Raw genomic sequence first — 12,665 nt, forward strand, 5'->3', positions numbered from 1 at the left:
TCCTGTAAAGAGGAGGGTCCAGGGTGTGACCCAGAGCTCCTGGGGGAGCCTGAGCAGCCTGGAGCCAGCAGGTCTGTCTGGCTGGACATTTTCTTCTTGTCTGTGGCTTGCGTGGGAACAGGACAGACAGCCCCGCCGCTCTCGCCGCAGTGCGCCCGGCTGGTGTCAGGGGCGGCTCTGCTCCAGGCACTGGAGGTCTGCGGCTCGAGGGGAAGAATGGCTGCCCAGCCACCACCAGCTTGGCCAGCCTGTCATGATCCCATCTCAAGAAGCCGGTCAGGGCACCTTTCAGACCATCCCCCAGTCTAGGCGCGGCTCCACCGGTGCCAGCAAAGTTATCCTCTTTTTTTCGTTCAATCTCTTTTTCGCTTCTGGATCTCCACCTCTGTTTTCACTTGTTAGAAGCAGAGCCCCTTCTTCCCCACACTGCTCACCGTGTGATCTTGGGCAAGTCACCTCCCCTCTGGGAGTCCCACTTGAACTTTCTGAATAAGGATAATAGTGCCCGCTTCACAGCTCGCCATTAGGACTAAATTGGATACCTTAGACGGGCTGTGTCTGGCACGTCGTTACTAAGCATCAGTAAATGTTCCTCTTTTTCTTCCTGCAGAATCTTCCTTTCCCTTCTGGGCCAGCTCCCACCTCACTCACTCTTGCTTATCTAGCCACGTTTCTAGGCCATGGGGCAGGAATGTTCCAGAAGGGGCCTCATTGTCCATCTTTGCCCATCATTACCAGGTAGATGTTGATGGTACAAGCAGAAATGGGAGTGGCTAAAAAAACCTAGGTTAAAGATTAAGAAGGCCTTCCCCGGGTGGGAGAGACCTGGCTTCCGAAGGCTCTCAAAGCCCTTCTCTCTGGGACGGTTCAAACGTCGTCATCCTGAAAGCTTAACCTGAAGTAAAATCTCAGAAACCTACACCAGACTTTTATTCCCCTTCCCCCCCTTTTGTTTTCAGGTATTGAGGCCAGGAATTGAACCTGGAACCTCATATGTGGGAAGCTGGTGCTCAACCACTGAGCTACACCAGCTCCTAGTTCCCTTCCTTTTATTTATTTTTTTCCCATTGGCCAGATTCTTTTATTGAGGTCTGATTCCCTGACAATCATGGAGCTTTTGCTAAAGTGGAATTTCGAAGGGAAGTGGGGGCAAGAGAGATTACCACGTGTCCCAGACCCTTCAGAACCCTTCAGAGGCCTCGTGGGGCGGGATTGGCAGCCCCCTCCCCAGGTCACTGCCTGAGAGGTCTGCCTGAAAAGGAGCCCAGGGTTCTCTGAACCTCCCCTTGTGTTGCAGGGAGCAGCTTTCAGCACAGTTTACCGTGGAGGCAGTCGGGTAGAGTGGAAAGCACATGCTTCACCGAACGGGGGTCAGAGATGAGTTCTTGTGCTGCCTTTGCTACTAGCTCATGCTGTCACCTTGGGCAAAGGGCCTATCTTCTCTAGGCCTCAGTTTCTACATCTGTATCATGAGGGGTTTGTGTCAGAGTAGTGGTTTCAAAGGAGGGAGGTACCTCAGGTCACTAGGGTGGCCCAGACCCCCAAATTCAGGAGGCCCACCTGGTATTTGTGTTCCATATTGATTTGCATTATTCTGTGGAGAAAGTGTTCTGTGGCTACACAATTAAAAACCAAATGACCCTCTTGCTTTTTGAGATTCCAGAAGTCTGTTCCTTCCTACGCATTGTCCAATGGACTCTTCAGGGGAGGTGGGGCACCGTTTCATTAATGCTTAGACAGTGCTACATTCTGGTGCTTGGATCTTTAGTTCTCTTCTTTCAATGATGTGTTCTGGCCAGTCCTTTTCTAACCTTTCTTTGGGTTTTTAAAAAATTTTCCACGGATGGGCCTTGATATTTGTTTCTTACTGGACTGAACTCCACAGGGTTCAAGTTGTTTAAGCCGTCATGACAATTGACACTAACCTCTAAGTTCGCGGTTTGGTATCTTGGGTTCTAATCTGTTTCCTTCCCAGAAGCTCTTATGGAAAGGTCAGATTCCAGGTTGTGGTCTCTGCAACCTGACTCAGTGCTTCTTCCCCTCAGCTGGCTGTTTAGTCGCAGTTGGAACCCATATTTCATAGGGTGTGAGGTAGGTCATCGAAGACATCAAGCATCAAAAATCAGACATTCTTTTCCTGATGCAACCATCAACCAATTGTGACCTTGAGCAAGTCACAGTTCCCTCATTTGTCCAATGACATTGGACTAGACGTTGTCTTAGGAGTTCTTTTGACTCATATGATGGAAGCTACTTTCCCCTTTGACAGTGGCAAATATTATTGATAAAGGAAGAGGGCTCTGATTTCAGGGAAATGTGTGGTGGTTGGGATGGTCCTGGCCCATTCATGGATCTCCATTTCCCCATGGTTAACACAGGGAGGGCATGAGACCCCGTCCCATTTTACCAAGTTGGGGGCAGGCTGGACGAGAATAGTTAAATCACTTGTTGGATGCCCAGATGAAGATGACTGCCATTGCCTGGCTCTCCTCTCCCCAGCCAGTTCTGGGGACATGCCATCCCAGAGTCCACCTTTCAGTTGTAGATTGGCCCCTTCTTAAAGAGGGGGAAAAAATCACCCATTCTTCAGGTGCCTGATATTTCACATGAACTCTTCTTGCTCCAATTGAAACACAGGGTTCAGAGCATTGGGTGTTTGTAGAAAGAGCATACGCTGGGCCAGAAGAACTCGGTCTCTTAAAAGTGACCACCACACAGCAGGAGGAAAGTGGGGCGGGCCTTGCAGATCTCCTCACTGATGGCAGACCGTCCAAAGTAAATGTTCTGGTGGACAAGTTCAAAGTTGAAGTGGCTACAGAAGAAATGGTGGGAACTGGAAGAGCGAACACCCAACGGCAAGGGAAGATGATTGCAAGTCCTGAAGACTTTGAGTCAGTGTGGGAGGAAGGCCCCTGGGTCGGGGAAGCCTCAGGAGGGGCTTTCTTGACTGCAGGCTGCACATGGGCAGAAAAGTGCCTTGAGGATTCCCAGCACAGGGCAGGCCCCGGTGACGCAGCCATCTGGAACCCCTGTGTCTCAGCTAGTAGGCTAGAGGGCCAGATGGAGCCGAAGAAGGAGCTGGAGGAGTTGCAGACTTCTGGAAGACCCACTGTCCCAGGGACCAGGCCAGCAGAGATGGACCTTCTGTCTCCAGCCTCGAACAAGGTAGGACTCCAGTCATTTCTGCTGGACCCAGCCCCGGTGGAAACCAGAACCGATTCAAGCGACGAAACCGACACCTCCTTTGCCGAGAGGAGCTTCTATTTAAACCACGTAGAGAAAGACTCTGAAGATCAAGACCTCCCTCCCCACCTGGAGGTGCCTCTTAGAAATGAAACGGGGCTGGAGCTCTCAGAGGAGCATCTGGAGAGCTCCGAGCTGAAGTCCTCAGACCAGCGGGGAGTGGTCACAACTCCTGGCAGGAATGAGGAGGGAGCCCACACAACTTCCTCCGAAGTGCAAGCAGGGGTCCCCAATAACCATGGGATACTGGACGACCTTAAGGCCTTTGTCGAGCAGCTCGGGAAAGGACCTGCACCAGGGCAGTCACTGGCCGAGCACTGGCAAGAAGTCCAGCAGGGCATGGAAGGAGAGGCAGCCCCCCTCAGAAGCAGCACAGTCGAGGAGGAACAGGCCCCCCAAAGTGGAGATTTGGCGGAAAAGGCTGAGAAGAGCTCCCCCGCAGGATCGAAGAACCACTCAGCTCACAGCAGAGCGGAGGTGCGCCCAGACCTCGAGGCCCAGGCCCTTCCTTGGGCCGTCCCTCCTGACGATATCAGTGAACCAGCCAGACCAGACAGAGGCAGTTTCCTGCCCAAAGAGAGGGGACCGTTTCACACCCAGACAGGAGAGCCTGAGCCGGAAGACGGCGAGGCCTCGGCAGGCCTGCGGGTGGAGGCGATCCCCACCCTCCCAGCCTCGGAGGCTCTGGCCATTCCCGAGGAAGCATCACCAAGCCCAGCCCCTCGTGAGTCGGAGGAGCCCGTCGAGCCCAGGCATCTCTTCGGAGAACACCCTACATTTCTCAAACATGCCCATCCTCCCAAAGAAATCCCGGATCCCAAGGACCGAGGAGGGTTGGTGGCGACGCCCGTCGGCGGCGAGCGCAAGGCGCCTCCTATCGCCAGCAGGAAGCCCCGGCTCATCCCGGAAGAGGCCGCGGAGGCCATGCCCCTGGCGTTGGCGTTCCCTTCAGCGAAGCAAAAGGAAATGGCCTCTTGCCAAGCTGGGGGCCAAGAGGGCTCCCTGGAAGATATTAGTAAGACCTCGGTGGCCAACAAAATCAGGATCTTTGAGACCCATGGAGCTGAAACTCGCCGACCCAGTCAGGGTGAAGGGAGGGCCCTTCCACACGAATTGTCGTCAGGGGCCTCCCCAGGCCAAGTGGAGCAACAGCGGAATAAGCTGGTAGACCTGGGCTTCCTCCAGCTCCAGCCCCCTGGGGACGCTGCCAGCCCCAAAGCCGCGTGTTCCTCAACGATGCCACTGGCTCCCAGATCCTTTGGGGATGCCGTTTCTACCACACACCACCAAGAAGGCTGCACAGAGCTAGAGCTCGTGTCCCCTGATTCGGGCTGTGAAACCACGCTGGAGGAAGCTACTGGGGTAACTGGCCACGTGCCCCCCCATTCCCGCCACCCCCCCGACACACAGGGCCGCTGACCGCATGCTGCGTAGTCTTTAGAAGCATGTTTCAGTGGCGCCTCGTCATTTCTGCAATCAGAGGCTGCTTGTCCATCCCTGAGTTCTTTCCCTAGACGAGCCCAGGTGTAGCCCAAGCCGCGTGACGGGTTCATCTGCTTGGCCTGTGTTAGCTTGGCCACAGAGACCCTCAGCTTCAGTTGTGACCTGAGGCCCACGGAGAAGCTGGCGTCACCAGCAGCCATCTACACACTCGCTTTGCCTCGCTGCTCGCACCTGCCGGGTTCCTACCTGTCTTGCTTGGCTTGTCCACTGAACTTCCTCTATCATTTCCCCTCCCTGGTTCTCCTGCCTTGGGGAAGCCGACAGTCCAGATCCACTTCTGGTTCCCTGTCGGTCCCAATGCCAAGTTCCTTTCTGCCTCCTTAAGATTAACCATCTTCTCTAATCCAGAACAAATCCGGAGATGTGCCCAGGGAAGAGAAGCGCTTCACCAGCTTAGCAGTGACCACCTCTGGGAAGGGAGGGCGCCGGAGACTCCCCAGCCCCTCCGGCCCTCAGGTCTCTGTAGTTGCCTGCTGCCCTGATGACCCCCGTCATCGTCACCTGGCAAGGCTACGTAGCTGCGTGAGAGCCCTCCCGCCCCTGGCAGTGCCTCTTGCGGCTGTTCAACCCTGGCTTGTCCGGAATGTATTCCTCACACCTCTCAGCCTTCCAGAACCCGGCTGAATGGAGGCTCGTGTTGGGCATTCTGCCCCTTGCAAGTGAATCCCAGAGCATACTGACTCTTCTAGAACCTGAGGCCAAGTATTAAAAAAATCTTTTATGGGTGTTAGACTGGTTTTAAAAAGAATGTCGTGAGTGGTTTTTGGCCGCTGCGGCCAGTTGAGAGGTATGGATGTCGGTTGAGAGGTATGGATGTCGGACAAGAGTTGCTGGTTCCCGTAGGCATTTCCTTGGCCTCCTGTTGTCAATTACACTGATGAACCAGATGTCCCCTCTGTGGCCCGCCCACCAGCCACTCATAGAGGTGTCACATCCAGCTCCCAGGGAGCTGGTGCCCAAAGGGCCTTACCCATCCTGCTCTTCTCTGAACGGTGCTGCGCCCCCCCTCCCCCGCCCCCAAGACTCGGTGGAATTGACAACTCCCGCTGGCTTCCTCTTTCATCCTCAAAGCTCTTGGCTCCAGCCTCCCTGCTTGCCCCTCCCGGGCCTCCCTGACTCCCCGGGTCTCCCTCCTTATTTTCTGTTTCTCGATGCCCAACTGCACGGTGGTTCTGCAGTCTGGGCGGCCACCCCTGCCTTCCGCACAGAGCTGCTTTCCATACGCTCCAAGGTGCAAACCTTGGACGGGCCTCCCCCAGGACCAGCTGGCAGGATGTTTGCTTGGTACTTGCTTTTGCCATCGGGGCCTGGATTGGTGGGGCCCTCGGAAGGGAACCTTCCTGCTCTTGAGAAGTCTGGGGTTCTATAAACTTGTCATGATTTCAAGCAGCCTTTCCTGGGGCCGTTTTTCTTTCCTGACCTCCTCTTCATTTTGGGACAGTGACAAGGCCCGAGATTTCTTCTGACATTCACCGTCTTGATTTCTCTCTCTCTCCCTCCCCCCACCCCGTTCCTTTGATTTTTGTCTGGCCATAGAGAGCCGGGCTGAGGGAGGGCTCGGAGGAGAAGGTCAAACCACCGCGTCCCAGGGCCCCAGAGAGCGACCCTGGAGAGGAGGAGCAGGACCAGGAGAGGGATGTGGCCTTCCTGAAGGACAGCCACCTGGCCATTGAGCGCAAGTGCTCCAGCATCACGGTCAGCTCCACATCCAGCCTGGAGGCCGAGGTGGACTTCACGGTCATCGGCGACTACCACGGCAGTGCCTTCGAAGACTTCTCCCGCAGCCTGCCTGAGCTCGACCGAGACAAAAGTGACTCGGAAACCGAGGGCCTGGTCTTCTCCCGGGACCTCAACAGGGGGGGGCCCGGCCAGGATGACGAGTCCGGGGGCCTCGAGGACAGCCCGGTGCACGGGGCTTGCTCCTCCCCGGATATGCCCCAGTTTGAGGTACAGTGGAGCACCCGGCGCCTCCGGGCACCGCATGCGCAGAGGGCCTGGACCATCGGCGAGGAGCCCGAGTCCCGCCTCCGGAAGCTCCGTCCCACGTTGCATGACCACCCTCCGCAGAACAGCATGGTTCTGTGCTCGCATGTTTGCCGTGGCCGTGCACCCAAAACACGCCACGCTAACCCCGAGACCCCGTCATTTCCCTGGGGTCAAGCGGTGGTGGGAGGGAAGGGCGGGGGGCAGGCTGGTCTCACCTCCCCCTCTCCCTGCCTCCTGCATGGCACCCACGAGAGCATGTGCTTGTGGACTCTCAGCAGCTCCAGCGGCCTGGTCGGAAAGTTGGGTGGCTTTTCCTGACCCAGGCCCGGGCTCCTCTCCTGTCCCTGGGAAGGGGACAGCCGGTTGAATCCACCCTGCCCGGGGGTCTTGAGGGTGGCGGTGGGAGCTCCTGGAGAAGAGGACGCATTCACTGAGGGAGCCACAGGGAGCAACTGGGCCTCTCTGCTTTCTGTCCTTCCTCCACAGAGCCACAGAAGGGTCTCTCTATGGCACATCATTCCCGGGTGCACCACGGGTCTCTTCTGGCCCCAGCCTACCTCCCATCACACTCTCCGTCCTCCCGGGTGCCCCACCTTCCTGCCTTTGAAATGCGAGCGGTTCCACTCTGGGCTCTCCCTCCATGTTGCACCCTCTGGGTAGTTTTATCCCCTTTCAAACATGTCGTTTTCCAGGACACGGTTCAGATGTCACGTTTGTGGCAAGCACTTTCCTGACCACTCTGGGCAGAGCATTGCCCCCGTCTTATCCACAGTGGTCAGGTTGGCAGCTGAGGGGTGGGAGCCCCTCTAGGCCAGGGACACTCCTGGCTGGAGGCCTAGCATCCAGCAGGCACTTAATAGACCATTATGAATTGAACGAATGGATGGGTCATGTTACAAATCCCCCCTCACCACCACCCCGCCAGATAACTAGCTAGCTTTTATTCATTTATCAACTCACATGTGTTAATACCTACAGTGTGGCTGGCCATGATCCAGCTCATTTGTGGCGTGGCTGGCCACAAACTAGGCCTGGTGAAGGATTCAGAAGAAACTGATCATTTAACCTGTGGCTCCTAGAGGTTGTAAACTGGTGGCCCCAGGCCACATCTGGACAGCAGATGTGTTTTCTCTAGCCCTGGTTTAAAAATCAGGACATTGAATGGCAAATCCAGAGTTTTTCTTTTTAATATCGTCTTAAAACTCAGAACTGACCACTCAAAGCCTACATTCCTGTATGGCAACTGTTGGCCAGATCTGAGTGGAACTCTCCAGTTCACCCCAGTCCTCAAAAAGTCTGCTTCACTCACTTGATTCTTTAACGCAGCACCAGTGGGCACAGAGTATCCAGCTCCTGCTCTAAAAAACAATCCAAGTGAAACAGCTGAGAGCTGGTGGCATAACGTTGAAACCATTCGGGATTTAGTGATGTTGACATAGTGGCTGGCACAGAGTAAATTAACTGAATAACAGACATGCTCTTTTAAAGGTGGCCAGAAACACCAGCATGAGGCTGTACGGTGCGGGGTTGTGGCCAGGCCTGGCTGGGGGCTACTGGTGATTCTGGCTTTCCCACTGGGCTGTTGGTCTACGACCCTACGCCATATCTCCTCCACCCCGACCCACAGTCTGCACAGCCTTTGCCGACTTGAGCCAGTAGCGGGGGCAGGAGAGAAGTGGCCGACCCTACACCACGGTGGCCTGTGAGTGGGAGCGGTATCAGGGCTTGAGTTACAGAGTGTCGCCTTTGTCTCCCTGCAGCCCGTGAAGACAGAAACCATGACCGTCAGCAGCCTGGCCATCAGGAAGAAGATCGAGCCGGAGGCCGCGCTGCAGACCAGAGTCACCCCTGTGGACGCCACCCAGGTAATCGGGGCCTTCCCGTGCACCCTGAGTGTGGGCGTTTGAGTGTTTGGAGTGGGGTCCCTGCTGCCAGGCCCGGCCCCTTGACCAACCCTTCCCACCTCAGCTTCCCGAGAGCCCCCTTTTAACCCTGACGCTCTTCTGTATCTCAGCATCTTTCCTGAGCTCTCAGGGGCCTGGATTCTTGTCCTGGGCAGATGTCAACTCCTAAAGCCTTACTTTCTCCATCTGTAGAGTGGAAATGACCCCATCTCCCCTTCTTCCTGGGAGAGTTGTGAGGACTGGTGGATTGGGACTGTGGTTTTCAGAGTGCTTGAAGGTGCCGGAGAGATTTCTTGAAGCATCCCAGGGGCTGCTTTGGGAGAGAGGAGGTATTGATCCTCCATCCAGGTTAAGTCAGAATGGCTCACCTGGAATCATTTTTTATGCATGAGGATTCTGCATCAGCTTCGCAAAATAAGCAAATCAAAAATCACTTCCTAGCAAGAAGCAGCATCCATAGTACCCTGGAGAAAGCTGCCAGGAAGAGACACGGATGCAGTACTCACAGCGCATTTCCTAAGTTCCTTTATGGTTTTTCAACTTTGAAATTTAAGATTTTGGTCCTCTAGATGCCCTCTGGGTTCTTCCTGGCCAGAAAAGCTGCAATTCTGGGCCTTTTTGTCCTGGATACCAGCCTTTGTCTAAAAAGCTGAAATAAGAGATAAACACAATATGGGCAACTATGTCACGTCTGGAGTTTTTTTTCTCCCACTTTTATAGGGGCTTTGAGAGGCTGCCTTGTATAGTAGTCAAGACTCTTGATTTTTGACAAGCTGTGTGGCCATGAGCATGCTGCTCTCCCTCTCTGGCCTGTATAGACTCTGGCCTGTTTTATATTGTTAATAATGTGTTCGTGTCCTTTTTCATACAGAGAAATGTAAAGAAGAAAACTAAAAATGGCCCCAAATCCTACTGTCCCAGTAACCATTATTGACATTCAAACAAAACAAAGCAAATTCACAATTATGAAATTCAAACAGAACAACATGAAAATTTCCTTACAATTCTTCCCAGGAAAAAAATATACCTATATATATATACTTGTAGCTCTACTTTAAATTTTTACCCAAAAGCAATTGTACTCTTTTGCACCCATTTCTCCCCTTAATAATGATCTCGGAGATCATTCCATTCAGCATATATAGACCTACCTTATTCCACTTTGTCCTTTGTAGGAGGTGACTCCTAGTTTCTTTTGCTTGTCCCCCACTGAGGGACCCTGTGGTGGTTTTTGTCTTTTGCAGTTAATGATCAGTGCTGCAGAGAGCTTCCTTGTTCATAGTTCTTGGTGAGCTTGTCAAAGTTTACATCCAAAGGATAAATCCCTAGCCATGGGTTGGCTAGGTCAAAGGATATACGCATTTACATTTGGATGAAATTTGCCAGATTGCCTGAGATTGTTTATCCCTTGTCCAACCGGGGGGCTGAGATCAACTGGAGGAGCTCTGGGCCCTGGGTAATTTGGCCTGTGTGTGGACACGCCCTCCGCCCCCCCAGGGCCCACATTCACAGAGCCCGTCAGTTGTCTGTAATTAGGAGTAAGGTGTCCGGGCCACAGAAGCCCCAGGGTATACCTGGCCCTCCCTCCCTCCGACCACTCGCCCTCTGGCCGGCAGGTGGACGGCGGTGCACCGGTGGGGAAGGAGATCTTAACAGCTACTCCCTCCATCACCACCGAGACCATATCGACCACCATGGTAAGTCGGACCCGCAGACACCCCTCCCCGCGAAACGACCAGGTCCCCGGCCAACCGCTTCAGGGGGTCCTCGCGTGCCTGGGCTGCGTCAGACTTTTACGGTCTGGTACATCGAGTTGCTCCAGGGCCCACAGTCAGACCTCAGCTTTCCAAATTGACTGATGTGGAAGGTGGAATCCCTGAGTCTCAGCTCCCCTGACCAGCTTAGCCATGGAAGCAGGGAGAGGGGGAGGGAGGGATGGTATCTGATTATTGCTAACACGTGGGGACTGTGTAGCTCGCCGTGCATCTGAAGGTGAGCTTGAAAGTCCTTGCTGTGGACCCAGCCCTCTCTGGTGGCTGCGCATTTTCGCGTGTCTCAGGCCACTTCCCTGCCGTGGTCAGCAGGTGGCGTGTGGTGAACCTGAGCTCGGAACTCAGGGTTTTGGACCCACCCCTGGAGAGGCTTGTGGTTCTGCTACTTCTTTCCGTCTGACCCATGAAGGAAGGTCCTTTTCAGACCTTGGCCTCAGATTTCCTCATCTGTAAAATGGGAATAATGCCCATGCTGCCTGGTTCACAGGTTCCTGGGAGACTCCAGTTAAAATTTTTTGATGATAAAACAGAACAAATAGCATCTGGCACAGAGGTTATGATGCTGAGGACTCTGAATGATTATCTCATTGAATCCTCACAAAAACTGGGGGGCAAGTGCTCTTTTTCTCCACCATTTACAGATGAGGAAACTGAGGGTCAGAGAGGTGAAGTGACTTACCCAAGGTCACACAGCCGAACAGTGGTCGGGCCAGGTTGAACCCAGGCAGTCTGACTCCAGAGCCCCATCTCAGCGTCAGGTGCTCTGCCCCCCTTCCTTCTCCCGTCCATGGTGAGCATCAGCCACATGGGCTGGGACTGGAGAAGATGGCAATGCCTGGGCCAGAGCTGTCTTGAGCTGTTGGGAATTGTTCTCAAAAAGTTTCTCTTGCCCAGCCCCTGAGCTATGCATAGGAGAATGACGTTAATTTAGGCTCCCCAGCAGTTAGGGTCTGAGTAAACAGAGAGTTTAAAGTAAATGAACTCAAACCAGTGGCCCCCATGCAGATTGCACCCATTTCCCTGGCCGCTCAGTTCCTCCTCTGCCTACCGCATGGCAGCAGGATGCTCGTAGACCACATTTACATCTGCGCTTATGGTGAGCAGGTAGTTCGCGTCATTCATTTACCCATCCACCCACCCATTCATCCTTCCTTTCTTCTATCCATCCATCCATCCATTCATCCATCCATCCATTTGTTCAAAAAGCTTTTCTTAGTCCCTACCGTTTGCCTGGTACAGGTTGCAGAGTTGAAGAAAATAAATTGCCTGCTAGAATGCATTCATTCAAAAGACAATCACAAAGCACTGCTAATGTGCTGTGCCCTGTGTTCAGGACCTGGGCACACAGTGGTGAACAAGGCCCAGCTCTCCCACTTCCTGGCTGGATGACCTTGGGCAAACCTCTCCAAGCCTCAGTTTCCACTTCTGTGAAAGGGGGGTGTAGGGGCAATAATATTACGTTCCTTAAAGGTTTGACATGAGGAGGAGATAAGGTAATCTGTGCCAAGCCCTTAGCCCAGGGCCTGGCACGTGGTGAGTGGTCTGTAAGGTGAGCTGCTGTTGTGTCTCCCCCGCCCCCGCCTTCTCAGTCTCTGTCTTGGCACAGAAAAGGGTAGGAGGAGCCAGGGAAGCTCTACCCAGGCAGTGGGAGCAGCAGCTGCAAAGGCCAGGATGTGAAGGGGTGAGTGTTTGGGAAAAAGCTGGTGGTCAGGCATGTGAGATGTCAAGTGTGGGGGCAGGGATCCGGCAAGAAGAGACTGGAAAGGAAGGCTGGGGCCAGAGCGCGAAGGGCCTCGAATGTCATGGACGAAATTCGGGCTTCATCCTGGAGACAACGGGGAACCACTTAAATTTTTTAATTAGAGGCACGATTTCACCAAATACGTTTCTATGTTTTAGAAACTGTAGCAACCTGTGTGGAGCACGGGCTGGAGTAAAATTCCTTCCCTGTTCCCTCCTCCCTCCCTCCCTGCCATCCACAAACATTTATTGAACACTCACAATGTGTGGTGTCCTGTCGCAGGCACTGAGTCCAGCACTGAAGAAGGTAGAGCTCTGGGGTCCACCTGCCATGGGGAGAGAAAGACAGAGAAGGCAGGGAACTAGTTTAGAGGCTGGTGCCCAGGCTGGGGTGGGGCTGGAGTGCGAGGAAGTGGGTGTAGAGAAGGGGGCATGGTCAAGAAATGCCTGGAGTGAGGAGGGTACAGGATCTGGTCACTGGTAGAATGTTCAGGTGGAGGGAGGACGAGCTGGCAGT

At 54.0% G+C, this 12,665-nt stretch overlaps 1 protein-coding gene across 50 annotated transcripts in view; it reads left to right on the forward strand.

The window, feature by feature from the left end:
- Positions 1 to 12,665, forward strand: part of EPB41L1 (erythrocyte membrane protein band 4.1 like 1) — a 117,938-nt gene that overhangs the window by 91,896 nt on the left and 13,377 nt on the right. For 29 of the 50 annotated variants that reach the window (XM_071211676.1, XM_071211674.1, XM_071211666.1 and 26 more), the window contains 3 exons: positions 6,283 to 6,693; positions 8,493 to 8,597; positions 10,253 to 10,333. In XM_071211676.1, the coding sequence (XP_071067777.1) occupies positions 6,283 to 6,693; positions 8,493 to 8,597; positions 10,253 to 10,333 (597 nt within the window). Of the gene's footprint in view, positions 1 to 2,637; positions 4,606 to 5,094; positions 5,203 to 6,282; positions 6,694 to 8,492; positions 8,598 to 10,252; positions 10,334 to 12,665 lie in introns of all 50 variants that reach the window. The other 21 variants (XM_071211679.1, XM_071211677.1, XM_058287012.1 and 18 more) reach the window with 4 other exon arrangements.

The sequence above is a fragment of the Dasypus novemcinctus genome, chromosome 24 (assembly GCF_030445035.2).
Source record: "Dasypus novemcinctus isolate mDasNov1 chromosome 24, mDasNov1.1.hap2, whole genome shotgun sequence".
NCBI lineage: Eukaryota > Metazoa > Chordata > Mammalia > Cingulata > Dasypodidae > Dasypus > Dasypus novemcinctus.